The 14,980-nt window shown below is 47.6% G+C and overlaps 4 protein-coding genes and 2 pseudogenes across 6 annotated transcripts; 2 read left to right on the plus strand and 4 right to left on the minus strand.

Annotated features, from left to right (window-relative positions):
• Positions 1-4,646: 4,646 nt before the first annotated feature.
• DFJ58DRAFT_769309 (uncharacterized protein) lies at positions 4,647-5,133 on the minus strand. The gene is made up of 2 exons (XM_041389000.1): positions 4,721-5,133; positions 4,647-4,670 (listed from the first exon to the last, which is right to left on the minus strand). The coding sequence occupies exon 1, from the start codon at positions 5,049-5,051 to the stop codon at positions 4,809-4,811; it is 243 nt and encodes an 80-aa protein (XP_041248006.1). The 5' UTR covers positions 5,052-5,133; the 3' UTR covers positions 4,647-4,670; positions 4,721-4,808.
• A 752-nt stretch (positions 5,134-5,885) lies between these two features.
• Positions 5,886-5,965, minus strand: DFJ58DRAFT_t48 (annotated as a pseudogene). Its single transcript has one exon. The product of its transcript is annotated as a tRNA-OTHER (tRNA).
• Positions 5,966-6,175: 210 nt separating this feature from the next.
• On the minus strand, positions 6,176-6,256 carry DFJ58DRAFT_t47 (annotated as a pseudogene). The gene has a single exon. The product of its transcript is annotated as a tRNA-OTHER (tRNA).
• Positions 6,257-6,638: 382 nt separating this feature from the next.
• On the plus strand, positions 6,639-8,497 carry DFJ58DRAFT_769310 (uncharacterized protein). Its single transcript, XM_041389001.1, has 2 exons — positions 6,639-8,241; positions 8,292-8,497. Exon 1 carries the CDS (start codon positions 7,120-7,122, stop codon positions 8,176-8,178), a length of 1,059 nt encoding a protein of 352 aa, XP_041248007.1. The 5' UTR covers positions 6,639-7,119; the 3' UTR covers positions 8,179-8,241; positions 8,292-8,497.
• A 1,821-nt stretch (positions 8,498-10,318) lies between these two features.
• Positions 10,319-12,871, plus strand: DFJ58DRAFT_698545 (uncharacterized protein; the record flags this gene model as incomplete). Its single annotated transcript, XM_041383532.1, is given in 6 exon segments — positions 10,319-10,650; positions 10,700-11,029; positions 11,081-11,184; positions 11,235-11,483; positions 11,500-12,755; positions 12,815-12,871. 6 exon segments carry the CDS (start codon positions 10,358-10,360, stop codon positions 12,869-12,871), a joined length of 2,289 nt encoding a protein of 762 aa, XP_041248008.1. The 5' UTR covers positions 10,319-10,357.
• Positions 12,872-13,774: 903 nt separating this feature from the next.
• DFJ58DRAFT_130842 (uncharacterized protein) lies at positions 13,775-14,778 on the minus strand. Its single transcript, XM_041378782.1, has 6 exons — positions 14,608-14,778; positions 14,519-14,555; positions 14,307-14,468; positions 14,190-14,255; positions 13,951-14,137; positions 13,775-13,892 (listed from the first exon to the last, which is right to left on the minus strand). The coding sequence occupies exons 1-6, from the start codon at positions 14,631-14,633 to the stop codon at positions 13,852-13,854; spliced, it is 519 nt and encodes a 172-aa protein (XP_041248009.1). The 5' UTR covers positions 14,634-14,778; the 3' UTR covers positions 13,775-13,851.
• Between the last annotated feature and the right edge of the window lie 202 nt (positions 14,779-14,980).

The raw sequence follows: 14,980 nt of genomic DNA on the forward strand, positions 1-14,980 counted from the left end.
GACATTCACTCCATCTCACTCCATCTTTGGCTGTGATTTTACAGTTGCATCCGTGACTGCAGTGGTATATGATGGGGGTGAGCGAGCTACTCTTACTGCGGCAATCATTGATATCCATATGGTACCCAAGCACTGACATTCGCACAAGAGGTAAGTCGATGTCATTACTGGTGCAGCCATCTCACTAAGAATCCTTCGACAGTTCGAATTGGTCTGGGTGAGCAGTCTACATGACTTATAAGTACAACATGATCTGACGATTAGTTCGGGGCAGAGGCAACGCTGGTCTTTCATAACTGTCCTATACATCAGTGTGCGTATGTTATAGGCGTAGTTGGCAAGCTGCACTGACTTGAAAATATGTTAGGTTCGCTATGTTGGAATACCATTTTATGTGTATGTTCGAAAATCCTAGCAAGTTGGCAATACACCGTGCTAATAGGTGATCTCTCAGGTTCTCTCTTGCAATCAGTGGGGGCGTACTGTGTATGTACATTCACATATACTGTATTCATCTCCTCTGACTAGTGTCATGTAGCAAGTATCGTGCCAGTCTCAATGACAGATACAGTGCGTATCCTGCATCAATTTTTGCAATTCTCGTTCAACAACTAACTGTTCTTCTACATAGGGGTGAGGGATATTCTCACCCGGCTTGTTTCTTCATAATGACTTCGACAGCTGTGAGTTCATTCGAAGTATCGAGTCCCCCAGTGCGCGTTACTAACTGGAGTTCTTCAGGCACTACCCTTCACTTTGCACAGTCATGGATACCTGTCATCGTCAATGCCATACTCGGTGGTGAGCTACGCAGCTGCAACACCTCTTTTACGTTGACTTCACTGAAATACTGCGCAAGTAATCATGATGACTCGGATATATGCCATGTATCAGCGATCTCGAAAGATGCTTATCTTTCTCGTTGTACTCTTACTGGCTTGCACAGTCGCCACTGGAGTGATGACTGCAATAGGAAATAGTTATGTTTCAAAGCGTAAGTTTTAATAATGATTATGGGTGAATCCATTGAACTTCATGTATGAGACTCATGGACGAATAACAGAGGAGCTCATCATTTCTGGCATCTCTCAGTGTTTCACACAATACACCAACCCAGCAGCTATACTTCTGAGTCACGAGACTTTGATACCCACTCTTATTTGGGAGATCCTCGCCTTGTGTCTTGCACTCTGGATTGTTATAAAACACTTCTGTGAAGTGCGACAAACGCCAACAGGAGGAGACTCTTTCATGGTGTTAATAAAAGGTCACGTGCTAAACTTTGTAGGGCGAGTTCGGTTATTTGGATATCATTGTCTTGTTCACACTGAAGTTCCGCGTGTGCTAGCTTTGCCGCTGTGTCCTGCTTTAACATTGGCTCACTGTCTCCGGCGTTCATGGTGCGCTGAACTGGGATTGATTCATCTACTCCTCATCACTTCTAATACAGTACTCGATTTCCGCGGCAAGCACTATTTATTTCGGCATTCTTCAATTCGTCCAGCCTATTCAGATGTTTGTGCTGGGACCGCGTCTCATCCTTGGCATTCGTGAATATCACGCGAAACTCGTGGTCAGTTCTGACGAGGGTACTGGTATGAGTACAATTGCTTTTCAGGAACGCGGACGAGTCTCAACGGGCGACGGTGTGTAACGCGTGCAATGATTGGAGCAATCTTCTGTATGGAGGATAGAATTTGATCTGGGCAAACCAACCCACTGCAAAGCGGGAACAGGAAGGAAGAATTTAGCTGTCTTTCTGTTACACGTTGTAGAGTAATTTACTATTGGTACTGTATGATACCAGTACGCGTCACGGTTCCATCTTTCATCGAAAATCGAACCAGCTCCTCGAGCTTTCTCGAACGCCTGTAAGTTATGAATGATAACTGGAAAACTTTCCAAGGAAAAGCTGAAACCATTGCGGGGCATGAAATCGAATTCATGTCCATGGAGAGACTATCACATAAAAAAGAGGTTTCGGCACGATGACTGGGCCTAGTCAAGATGGACCTCCAAGGATAAAAAATGTTGTCAGTAGGTTTCGAACCAACTCCAGGAGAAACAGATTTTGACTGTGTTCTGGTAACCACTTGGCTAAGACCAGTTAGATGCGTCTCTGAGGAAAGCATCCATGAGTCAATGTCAAGGTTTGATCCGATAGCAAAATGACATTCGGCAGGTTTCAAACCTGCGCAGTCGAAGAGAAACAGATTTTGATTCTGTTGCGGTAACCACTTGGGTAAGACCACTTAAAGGCGCCTCTGAGGAAACCATCCATGAGTCAATGTCAAGGTTTGATCCGACAGAAAAATGTCACTTGGCAGGTTTCAAACCTGCGCAGCCGAAGAGAAACAGATTTTGATTCTGTTGCGGTAACCATTTGGCTAAGACCAGTTAAGATGAACATTCAACGAAACCATCCATATGCATGAGTGACTGTCATCAGCTGCTTTTGAAGTTTATCCTGACCTAAAATGATTGTCTATCTGATTCTATCCCATCTGCCTAGGGGAAGCTAATATAAAGGGCAATTGTGGCTGTGTCGTCCTCCTACTTTGCCGCAGCACTTTTTGAGCACTTTACTTCAATCGCACAATCACCCATATGGCTGTATACCGTATACTACGACCATGTATTATGATCTGACGACAGAAGAGAATATCCATCAACATTTCCCGTTCACTACACGGTGCAGTCGATTGCAGTGACTTATTCTGGTTAGCTGATTATCCTTGCACATGAGTCTCCATCATGATGCTGTAGGATCAGTCTATTTCTGTGTCATACACAGCTTAGATATAGGGAAGTTCTGTAATTGGTCTGCATTGGGTTAATAACTGCATGGTATCTGATGAAAGTGATACAGAGCCTCTCGAGCACGCGGTATTGACTCTTGAAACAAGTCCCATCACGAACAGGTTTTTATTACCGATGTCATGATCAAGTATTCCATGGCATCCGGATCCAAAATCCCCGAAATTTGTAATTTAAAGATTCTGGAACTACTTCTACTTGATTTCATTCGACCATAGTTGCATGCTGCCATCAATCGGGATTCCAATTCAAGCAACGGAAATACAGTTTTACGCGGCTAAAAAAGAGCTGGACTCGGTGGTGGTGTATCTTTGTGCAAACGCCACTACTACATATTTACCAAGTACGCCGATTCCAACATGACTATCATATCAGATGATCCAGCTTGGTGGCCGCTGATCAATTGGGAACGTGGTATGAGCTATTTTATAGGTACGTGGCATGGAAAGCACGTCAGACGACATTCACTCCATCTCATTTCATCTTTGGCTGTGATTTCACAGTTGCATCCTCTACTGCAGTGGTATATGATTGGGGTGAGCGAGCTACTCTTATTGCGGCAATCATTGATATCTACATGGTACCCAAGTACTGACATTCGCGCAAGAGGTAAGGCGAAGTCATTACTGACGCGGCTATCTCACTAAGAGTCCTTCAACAGTTCGAATTGGTCTGGGTGAGCAGTCTACATGACTCACAAGCACAACACGATCTGACGGTTAGTTCGGGGCAGAGGCAACGTTGGTCTCTTATGACTGTCCTATACATCAGTGTGCGTAGATCATGTTATAAGCGTAGTTGGCAAGCTGCATTGACTTCAAAATATGTTAGGTTCGCTATGTTGGAATACCGTTTTATGTGTATGTTCGAAATCCTAGCAAGTTGGCAATACACCGTGCTAATAGGCGTTCTCTCTTGCAATCAGTGGGGGCGTACTGTGTATGTACATTCGCATATCCTGTATTTATCTCCTTTGACTGGTGTCATGTAGCAAGTATCGTGCCAGTTTCAATGACAGATGCAGTGCGTATCCTGCATCATTTTTTGCAATTCTCGTTCAACAACTAACTGTTCTTCTACATAGGGGTGAGTGATACTCTCAACCGGCTTGTTTCTTCATAACGACTTCGACAGCTGTGAGTTCACTTGAAGTATCAAGTCCACCGGTGCGCATCACTAACTGGAGTTCTTCAGGCGCTACCCTTCACTTTGCACAGTCATGGATACCCGTCATCATCAATTCCATGCTCGGTGGTGAGCTACTCAGCTGCAACACCTCTTTTACGTCGACTTCACTGAATTACTGCGCTAGTCATCATGATGGCTCGGATACATGCCATGTATCAGCGATCTCAAAAGATGCTCAACTTTCTCGTTGTACTCTTACTGGCTTGCACAGTCGCCACTGGAGTGATGACCGCAATAGGAAACAATCATGTTTTATGGGGTAAGTTTTAATAATGATGATGGGTGAATCCATCGAACTTCATGTATGAGACTCATGGACGAATAACAGAGTTGTTCATCCTTTCTGGCATCTCTCAGTGTTTCAACGAATACACCGATACAGCAGCTATGCTTCTGACTCACGAGACTTTGATACCCACTCTTATTTGGGAGATCCTCGCCTTGTGCCTTGCACTCTGGATTGTTATAAAACACTTCTGTGAAGTGCGACAAACGCCAACAGGAGGAGACTCTTTCATGGTGTTAATAAAAGGTCACGTGCTGGACTTTGTAGGGTGAGCTCGGTTATTTTGCATATTATTGTCCTGTTCCACTGAAGTTCCGCGTGTGCTAGCTTTGCTGTTGTGTCCTGCCTTAACATTGGCTCACTGTCTCCGACGCTCATGGTGCGCTGAACTGCGACTGATTCATCTACTCCTCATCATTTCTAATACAGTACTCATCTTCCCCGACAAGTAACATGATCTATTTCGGTATTCTTCAAATTGCCCAGCCTATTCAGATGTTTGTGCTGGGACCGCGTCTCATCCTTGGCATTCGAGAATACCACGCGAAACTCGTGGCCAGTTCTGACGAGGGTACTGGTATGAGTACAATTGCTTTCCAGGAACGCGGACAGGTCTCAACGGGCGACGGTGTGTAACGCGTGAAATGATCGGAGCAATCTTCTGTGTGGAGGGTAGAATCTGGTCTGGGCAAATCAACCCACCGCAAAGCGGGAACAGGAAGGAAGAATGTAGTGCACTAGCTGTCTTTCCATTACACATTGCAGAGTAATTTACTATTGGTACTGTACGTACGCATCACTGTTCCATCTTTCATCGAAAATCGAACCAGCTCCTCGAGCTTTCTCGAACGCCCGTAAGTTATGGATGATAACTGGAAAACTTTCCGAGGAAAAGCTGAAACTATCGCGAGGCACGAAATTGAATCCATTTTCATGGAGACTATCACATAAAAAGAGGTTTCGGTACGATGACTGGGCCTAATCAAGATGGACCTTCAAGGATCTATACACCACAAAAACGTTGTCAGTAGGTTTCGAACCAACTCCAGGAGAAACAGATTTTGACTCTGTTGTGGTAACCACTTGGCTAAGACCAGTTAAATGCGCCTCTGAGGAAACCGTCCATGAGTCAATGTCAAGGTTTGATCCGACAGAAAAATGACATTCGCCAGGTTTCAAACCTGCGCAGTCGAAGAGAAACAGATTTTGATTCTGTTGAGGTAACCACTTGATTAAGACCAGTTAAATGCGCCTCTGAGGAAACCATCTATGAGTCAATGTCAAGGTTTGATCCGATAGAAAAATGTCGTTGGGCAGGTTTCAAACCTACGCAGTCGAAGAGAAACAGATTTTGATTCTGTTGCGGTTGCCACTTGGCTAAGACCAGTTAGATGCGCCTCTGGGGGAACCATCCATGAGTCAATGTCGAGGTTTGATCCGACAGAAAAATGTCGTTGGGCAGGTTTCAAACCTGCGCAGTCGAAGAGAAACAAATTTTGATTCTGTTGCGGTAACTACTTGGCTAAGACCAGTTAGATGCGTCTCTGAGGAAAGCATCCATGAGTCTATGTCAAGGTTTGATCCGATAGAAAAATGTCGTTGGGCAGGTTTCAAACCTGCGCAGTCGAAGAGAAACAGATTTTGATTCTGTTGCGGTAACCACTTGGCTAAGACCAGTTAGATGCGTCTCTGAGGAAACCGTCCATGAGTCAATGTCGAGGTTGGATCCGATAGAAAAATGTCGTTGGGCAGGTTTCAAACCTGCGCAGTCGAAGAGAAACAGATTTTGATTCTGTTGCGGTTGCCACTTGGCTAAGACCAGTTAGATGCGCCTCTAAGGGAACCATCCATGAGTCAATGTCAAGGTTTGATCCGATAGAAAAATGATATCCGGCAGGTTTCAAACCTGCGCAGTCGAAGAGAAACAGATTTTGATTCTGTTGCGGTAACCACTTGGCGAAGACCGGTTAGATACGCCTCTGGGGGAACCATCCATGAGCGAATGTCTGAGTCGAAGTGTGTCGATAAGCAAAAAGACATTGTCGTGAGCAGGTTTGACAGATTTTGATTCTGTCGTGGAAACCACCTGGCCATAACTTATACCGTTAGGATGGACTCCAAGGAAACCACCCATGAGTGAATCTTCAAGGCATGTTCCGATAAGAAAAAGAATCATCGGCAGGTTTGGAACCTGCACTGGGACAGTCCAAGAGACAGATTTAGATTCTGTTGTGGTAATCACTTCAAAGTGGCCAGGACGAAGCTGAAGTAACCCTCCGAGGAAACCATCCATGAGTGAACGTTTGAACCTTCAAGGTGTGTTCCAGTAGAAAAAAAACTTGTCAATCGGCAAGTTTCGAACCTGCACTAAGAGAAACAGATTTTGATTCTGTTGTGGTAGCCACTTAGTTAAGACCAGTTAGATGAACCTTCGACAAAACCATCCATGAGTGGATGTCAAGGTGTGTTCCGAGAGAGAGAAAAACTTGGTTCGAACCTGCGCACAGACTGACAGAGGTTTCGATTATAGGAAAAATTGATAGTCCGCTGCCTGCATGCCATGTCATGATCTACGGTTTGTCACGTGGCGACGTCAAAGACGCCTTTCTAGCTGGCTTCCCTGCTGCATCCCATTCAGTACCAGTACTTGCCCTTACCACCCCATTTGTAAATTGTCAGACAAGCTGATACAATTGTCGTGATAGCACTGCACCACATTTTACCATACATCAGCCGACCATTTCCCTCGCCTGCTGCCTGAATATCAGCCCTTCATACCTCTGTCCGCACTGTATGAGGCCTCAGAAAGACTTTTCCTTTGGCGAGGCATGAATTCTTCCCCATTGACCACCATTGACCACCCAATCACTCGCCACATCGCTGATATGGCCAACCAGGCAGCCCTTCGTGACACCGCCAGCTACGATGCTGGATTGCGGAAGTTTCATGTCTTCTGCGACGTGTTTTCAATACCCGAATCCGACCGTCTTCCAGCATCCTTCAAATTGCTCCACTCCTTTGCTCTGTGGGCAGTCACAGATCGAGAGCCTGGTGACCCTCTTTTATCAGCAGGGGGAAGCTCAGTTAGCTTTGAACCAGTCTCCGTTGGGGTTGCTCGTAAATACCTGTCTGCCGTGCAAGCTTGGCACATTGCACAGGGATGGCCGCCGCCATTATCAGATTCACACCACGAACGAATTAACTGGTCTTTACGAGGGCTCGAGAACCTCCAGGCTGACCGTCGGAAGCCCCCTCGACCACCTATGTCTATAGCCATGCTCACAGTTCTCAAGGCTACCCTTATATTATCTGACCCCTTCGACGCCTGCGTTTGGGCGATGGCATCATGTGCCTTCTTCGGTATGATGCGATTCAGCGAAGTCTCCGTCACTTCCCGCTCAGCCTTTGACCCATCCAAACATCTCACACGGGCTCACGCGTTTTTCGGCCACGACCTGCAGAACAACCCTTATGCACGCCTCGACCTTCCATCGGCGAAAACAGCGCAAGCCGGGGAAACGCAGTCTGTTTTTCTCACCGAACAGGGAGATTTATGTCCGCTGGCAGCTCTCCGCAATCTGACAATGGTCGTTCCTGCCCTCGCAGATGACCCTTTGTTTTCATGGCGCGATAGTAGGGGTGAGATTCGCCCGATGGTGAGAGTTCGAGCTTTAGAGCGGATCAACTTGATTTTGAGAGCGTGGGGGTGGGGCACACCATTCGGTCATTCGTTTCGCATAGGCGGCGCATCATTTTACCTTGCAAAGAAAGTCGACCCCGAAATAATTCGAATTGCTGGCCGGTGGAAGTCATTGGCATATGAGACTTACATCCGCGCGTTCGAGCAGATCTCCTCCCAGCCCTTAGCTGATACTACATCTTCCTAACCGTCGCATCCACGTTTGGTTGGACTAGGCAGTTATGAGCCGCGTGTCGCTCCGGCTTGTTCGGTGAGCGGCTCTACCTGCTTGCGTCCCATCCCGACTAACACTCGGTCCAGTCCAACCTAATAGATCGTGTCGGCGACTCTCGAGCAAGTCGAAGCTGGAATGTCCAGGTGCCGGGTGATGCAGCCTGCCGGAATGTCCCAGCACCATGCGTCTAACTGAGCGATTTCGCTGTTCGCTTCTTTCATTCGTTTTTCCGTGCACCACGACGTCGAGTTCGTCGTTCATCGCACCCCTCACTCGCTCGAACAGTCTTTCTTTATACCCGCCCACCACTCCCTTCTAATTTTTGTCGCATCGTATTTTACATCTAATACTTCGTTAGTCAAGCGTCTCAAAGTCTGCTGCATCAATTACATTTTGCCGTCCCAAAACTACTCGAGGAGTTACATATGTGGCATGATCGAATTCGTAAGCAGGTATCCTGCCCTCCCGAGCGGCTCCATCTGCTTGCGTCCCATCCCGAGCTAACGCTTGGTCCAGCCCAACCCAATAGATCGTGTCAGCAACTCTCGAGCCAGTTGAAGCTGGACTGCCCATGAGTGACAAAACATTTGTCAGTAGGTTTTAAATCAGCACCACCCAAGATTTCTAATCCGTTCTGGTGCCATTGGATATGGCCACTCAAGAAGGATCCATCCATGAGTGAATGTTCAAGGCGTGATAAAAGGAAAAAGATTGTTGAGCAGGTTTCGAACCTGCAACAGATTTCCGTCCTGTCACGCTTACCACTTGGCTAAGATTGGTCGAGAAGGTGCGAGACGAGTTGAAGAACATCATGCATTATGCATTGACGATAGAATCACATTAGCAGTCATTTGCCAACGCAAAATGAAATAAACAAACTAGTTCCGAAGGTGGTACAACTAAGCGAGCCGGGAGCTGGACGCCGGCGCCGTTATGTCTATTAATTCTCACGGGGTCGACTGTACAGCCACAATTATGTGAGCGGCTCGTCGAATGATTCTCTGGAGTGTTCAGCTTCACTCATCAGCTGCTTGACCTAAAATGACTATCTATCCCCTCTATAGAATTCGAAGGCCTGCCTATGGGAGACTCGAAGAGACTAGAGTGCTGAAACATATTAAGGGCAATCGTAGCTGTGCCATCCCGCAGCACTTTACTTCAACACGGCGTTCAACGTTGACAGAATCACCTGCTGTACGATCACACGTTATGATCTGATAGATGTTTTCATCAACGTTCCTCTATCTCGACATGGCAAAGTCGACTGCAGTGACTTTATTCTTCCTGGCGGTTTGTGAAGTCGCTTTGATCCTTGTACACGTCTCCATCATGATCAGTCCGCATGCACAGCTTATATAGGGAAGTTCTGTAATTGGTCTGTATTGGGTTAATAACTGCATAGTATCCGCCGTCCGGTGGAACTGATACAGAACCTCCCGATCACGCGGTATTACAACAAGTTCTATCACTACCAGCGTTCAAATATTCTGTTCAGGTCCAAAATCCCCCAGAATGATGTACTTTGGTTCTATTCCTTGAAGGCTTCTGAAACTACTTTGGCTCGCTGTCTCCGATGCTCATGGTGCGCTGAACTGGGATTGATTCATCTACTCTTCATCTCTTCTAATACAGGACTCATCTTCCGCGGTAAGCAATATCTATTTCTGCATTCTTCAAATTGTACAGCCCTGTGCTGGGGCCGCGTCTCATCCTTGGCATTCGAGAATATCATGCTAAACTCGTGGCTAGCTCTGACGAGGGTGCTGGTATGAGTACAATCGCTTTCCAGGAACGCGGACAGGTCTCAACGGGCGACGGTGTGTAACCGGAGCGATCTTCTGTAGCATAGGACATGTGGAGGATAGAATTTAGTCTGGGCAAACCAACCCACTGCGGCATCGCGGGAACAGGAAGGAATAATTTAGTGCATCAGCTGTCTTTCTATCAGACATTGCAGAGTAATTTACTATTGGCACTACATCGATATCAGTACGCGTCATTGTTCCATCTTTCATCGAAAATCAAGTTCTGTTTTCAATTCGACCTCCCCAAATGGGGGTGGTAAATTATACAGGCTAAGCACTTTGCCTTGTACGTGTTCCTTGCCTTATAACTCCACTATCTGCTATAATTCTGCTTCAACAAATCTGCCATGGGTCCTCCTCGCCGAGCTCGTTCCAATTCTTCTGTATCAACTCACTCTCAGCAACATCGTCAACGACAGCCGCAATTACAAGAGCCAACTCCTCCAGAAACCCCGTTTACACAATCACATCTAGGGATGTCTTCTCAGTCGCGCTATCTATCAAACATGAAGGTTGTTCGCCGTAGAGATCCCTCTATTGTATCTATATTCGATCAATTCAGCCACGTCTGTGTGTACCACCATAACGGTGACAAATGGGAGAAGCAGGGTTATGAGGGGAGTATGTTTTTGTATGAGCGGTGCGTTAAACACATTTGTTCGGCTTTTCTGCAAGCTCATCTTTTATAGGGATTCTTACCCACCTTATGGTCTCTATATTTTGAACCGTGTGGGCATGGATGACTACATCCAACGACTCTATCCAGAAGATGGTATTGGCGCACATGGTTCGTATCTCATGATGCGTCATTATCCAGATTTTACCGCGCGCAGGCTCGCAGAAGCACGAGCCAATCTACCCCTCTCCAAGCAGGAAGGTCCTGCATCCAAATTTGCTCCTGAGTTCGCCGTGCCAAATCTAGAACAACTACAAGATCCTGAGAAAGGTCGATCACAAACGGTCGGGTTGTGGTGCTTTGCAACCGATGCAAGAGAAAGCATGCAAGACGTTGTGTTGAGGTGAGTGGCAGGCCTTTCGTGATGTTTGCGCATACTCTGACGTGCTTGTAGATTGCATAGCTATATCAAGAAGAATCTTCCATATCCAGAGGAGTATAGATATGGTCCGGATAGTCCTCCTCCCCCGAACTTCCGGTCATCATCGAGGGCCAGTGGTAGGCAGAGTTGCAAGCTTGTTCAAAGAATTGCTCTCAATGTCTTGTAGAACGTTCACATATGCGCTCGGCATCGAGCGCATCCAACACCAGCAGCATACATAGCATTTCGGAGTCAGAAGAGTATCATGCAGCAAGTCAACCCGCCCCCTCGGAAGGTGGTTCCAACGGGAATGTATCTGAGCTCGATAAACTGTTTGCCAAGTTGGGGGGCACAGGATGTACTTCACAGCAGATGCCCCTACAATCGCAGACCAAGGAGTCGACTGCTGCAAGTTTACTGGCCGGCCTATCCAGCGGTGGAAATGCTCATAGAACGGCGTCCGTTTCCGCCACCGACTTCCAATTCTGTCCCTCCGACTCGCGGGTTAGCTTTATTGGATACCATCTTCGCCTCCGCACCACCACCACCACCACCATCAAGCCAATTCAGTCGTGGACCATCTCGCTCTGGAGCGGCATCAGCATCCCTCCCCCCATCTACCTCCATACATTCACAAACTACACATACTACACAAGCTCAGTCCACGACGTTCGGACACACTGCCAGCTCACAAAGTCCTCTCATCCTTTCTCCCAAACCAACTTCTACTGCACTACCTCAGGTGCTCAACCAAGATGTCATCTCCACGCTCCTTGGGTTCCCTGCGTCACGTGCCTATGAGGGTGACAACGAGGCAAGCGATGATGGGTCTATCTCAGAAGGAGGATATTCTGTTTCTAGCACTGTACTTGATGCTGATGCAGAACATAACATGGAACTACAAGCTGCAGGGTCATCCTCTGGGCTGCCACTCCTCGCTGTACCTATGGGCCAATCTGAGTACAACGGCACAAGAAATGGGAGCGGCAAAACCCTGGGCGATGTCACCCCTCGTCCGCCGCTCCGAGGCTTCAACTCTGATATCACGGTGGTCGGGGACCTCCTCGCAGCTGCTCAAACTCAGAAACACTCGCGTGCCTCACCACACCTTCACATTCCCTCTGTCGCACCTCCGCGACCTGGGGACCCAGATACCACGCCGACATTGACCAGCGTCAATGGCGCACACAGCGTACCCAAAACCCGTTCGCTCATTCCATTCGAGGCAGAATCTGACTTGTGGCCATACCCTCGTGCTCCGTTTGTCGAAACAGATTCCGATGTGATCGAGCTCGACTTTGCTGATACGAGTGCACTGAGCGATCCGGATGCATTTGCAAGGGAGCAGCGCTCGAAGAACAGGAGGAGCCAGAAGAAAGGTCGGAAGGAGCGGGAGAAGGATCGTGAGCGAGAGAGAGAGGAGATAGAGAAGAGCTGGGATGTGCCACCGCCTGTCAAGGTTGTACCACTTTCACAGCCTCAAGGTGTCGCTTCGACACCAGCGGTTCCTGTTAATGGCAAGGCCAAACATGTACGCTTGGAGCGTGCTGGTTCTGTAGCTAGCCAGAGCTCTGTTGATGGCACTAACGCCATCGACGCTGACGCTGTCCACGCATCTCTCCTGTCTGCTCTCGCCCAGAAGAAGAACGCAAGTTCGAATAATTTATCGAAGAACGACTTTATCCGGGAAGTTCTGACTCTCATACACGTATGTTTTATATTCATTCATCAAGTCCAGAACATCCTCTCTGACTTTCGTGTTTTTAGACAGACAAAGATTTCGTGGACACTCTTTGGCAGGAGTACGCTTCGAGTGCGAAATGATGTCCTGGGGATGGCTTTGTATGTCTGGACAACTCATTACAAGAGCTCATATATTTTTGCTCGCGATTGCTACTTGATTCAAGCCCCACTAGTACTACTCCACTCATTTGATCATTTGTATTGTAGGTGTTGCCGCTGTGTTGCAGAGTATCTTGTCAGGAGGGTTTTGCATTCGATGCAGTTGTAATGGATGAAGTTTGATTTGAGGCTTCATTACGGTGTTTGAGGTATCATTTTGATACATACAAAGCGGGTCGATTTCGAGAATTACAATAGCACTGGGCGGATTAAGTATTGCCTACGATTGCTACTCGAGACGAGTTTCTACTCAAGCACCTCTATGTACCTGCAGCGTTGCCCGTCGCAACTAAATTTACTTCATATGCACCCTGTCGATCTGTTCAGCAGAGCTCGTCGTTCACATTCAACAAATGCTACAATTTCTCCAACTGAAGGGACGACTTGCACGAGGCAACCAGCATCGCTGTATGAACTCCCAAGTGCCCGGGCTGCTATTTGCGACTCCTTGGGAGGCTTCTGGTTTCTTGCCCTTGATGACCTGTCCCAACACTAAAATATCATTTTTCACGTTGTAGTAGGGTACCTTGCAAGTCAACACCTAGAGCATGCGCAAAGTGAAACAGACGTCTTTCGGTGGCAAAAGTTCAAGTTACTAACCTGCAAGGTGATACTGCCAAATGAGTATATGTCGCACTCGGTGCTCAGCGAGACTTCACCGTCTTCTGGTGCTTCACATAGCTCTGCAGCTACCCATCGGACATTGCCTCGGATGGAGCTCGTCAAATAGGAGGTACCGACGAACTCCAGGATGATAGTGGAGAGACCAAAATCAGCAAGGCATGCCCGACCGTTGGCATAAATCAAGACATTTGACTGGGGAGTCTAGGCGTGAGTAATGAAGAATACACCTTCTGTGAGTAGCTATACACACCCCCGTCAGGTCACCATGGACAACTGATTCATTGTGAAGGTATTGCAATCCAAGCGCAATGTCGTTCAGCTAGCGTGTGTCAACACGTCAGCAAGCGTCTGAGAGGTACTCATAGAAAAGGGCTTACAAGGAGAAAACTTATCTTGAGACGACAACATGGCCTGTTGACGCTCAAGAAAGCCGGTAAGAGCTCCATTATCAGCCCACGGACAAATCATTGCCGGGTGGGGCCCGAAGTCCTTTGCCACTCCGCAGAGGGGAAGAATGCTATGATGTTTGAGACGGCCCCAAACTTTCAGCTCACGACGCACTCTCTACGTCGAGGTATGGTTGGAAAGATTGACATGGATGAAAGAAGAAAATTACCTTCGCAGTCTTCCGCGTCAATTCCTTGTTATCTGACTCGAAAGAACGAATGGTTTTGACTGCTACCTGCATGATGTTCAAGATAGTACCGTAGGAAGCGCTACAAGCTGAGCCCACCTGAACGGTCCCACTGGGCTTCACTAAATCGCACTTCCAGATGTCTCCAAAGCCTCCGGAAGCGATCGGATAGCGCGATCTTCTCTGGAGTTCATTAGTCAGATCTTCCAGAGAATCTTCTTCCTCTGTCGTCGTTGTTTCTGAGAAAGATGAAGTGGGAGTCTGGATAGCTGCGTGAGTCAGGGGTATATATCAATAACGTACATCCATACATTCAAGAGTGGCTGCGCCTGAGGTAGCATATTTCCACTGTGCTGGAGGAATGTGAGAGGGAGTGGAGGAAAGGAAGGAAACCGCATACATGGGGTATCGGTGTATCACATTCATTCCCTCGTGCTGGTTGTTCCTCCTTCAGGATCTCTTCCTCTGTGGCGCGCATTGCCCCGAATGCTTCAAGTCTGGCTTCATCCTCCTTGCGTCTAGATCCTGCTGATCGATCATGTGCAATGTGTCTTTCCTCCTTCTCCTCCTCCGGTCTGACAACAACCGTCCTATTCCTGACCTGCGTCTCCTTACACTTGATTCCGCCACCTTTGCTATCCTCCTCTTCCATTGCCCCCGCTTCCATGGCGCATGGTGCCACTTTCTTGTTCTGCTGGGCTGACGGCATTTGCGACTTAGGTTGTAATGGAGGGCTGTGAGCTCACGGTCGGGATCGGCCGAGTCGAGTACGC

This window comes from Suillus subalutaceus, assembly GCF_016647625.1.
Source record: "Suillus subalutaceus strain FC151 chromosome Unknown DFJ58scaffold_16, whole genome shotgun sequence".
Taxonomy (NCBI): domain Eukaryota; kingdom Fungi; phylum Basidiomycota; class Agaricomycetes; order Boletales; family Suillaceae; genus Suillus; species Suillus subalutaceus.

Coding starts and splice junctions, on each gene's coding strand:
- DFJ58DRAFT_769310 (XM_041389001.1), top strand. CDS start 7,120: ATGAATTCTTCCCCATTGACCACCATTGACCACCCAATCACTCGCCAC.
- DFJ58DRAFT_769309 (XM_041389000.1), bottom strand. CDS start 5,051: ATGTGTAATGGAAAGACAGCTAGTGCACTACATTCTTCCTTCCTGTTC.
- DFJ58DRAFT_130842 (XM_041378782.1), bottom strand. CDS start 14,633: ATGAATGTGATACACCGATACCCCAT. Junction 14,556..14,607: donor GTGATACACCGATACCCCAT/GTATGCGGTTTC, acceptor CCTCCAGCACAG/TGGAAATATGCTACCTCAGG. Junction 14,469..14,518: donor AGGCGCAGCCACTCTTGAAT/GTATGGATGTAC, acceptor GCAGCTATCCAG/ACTCCCACTTCATCTTTCTC.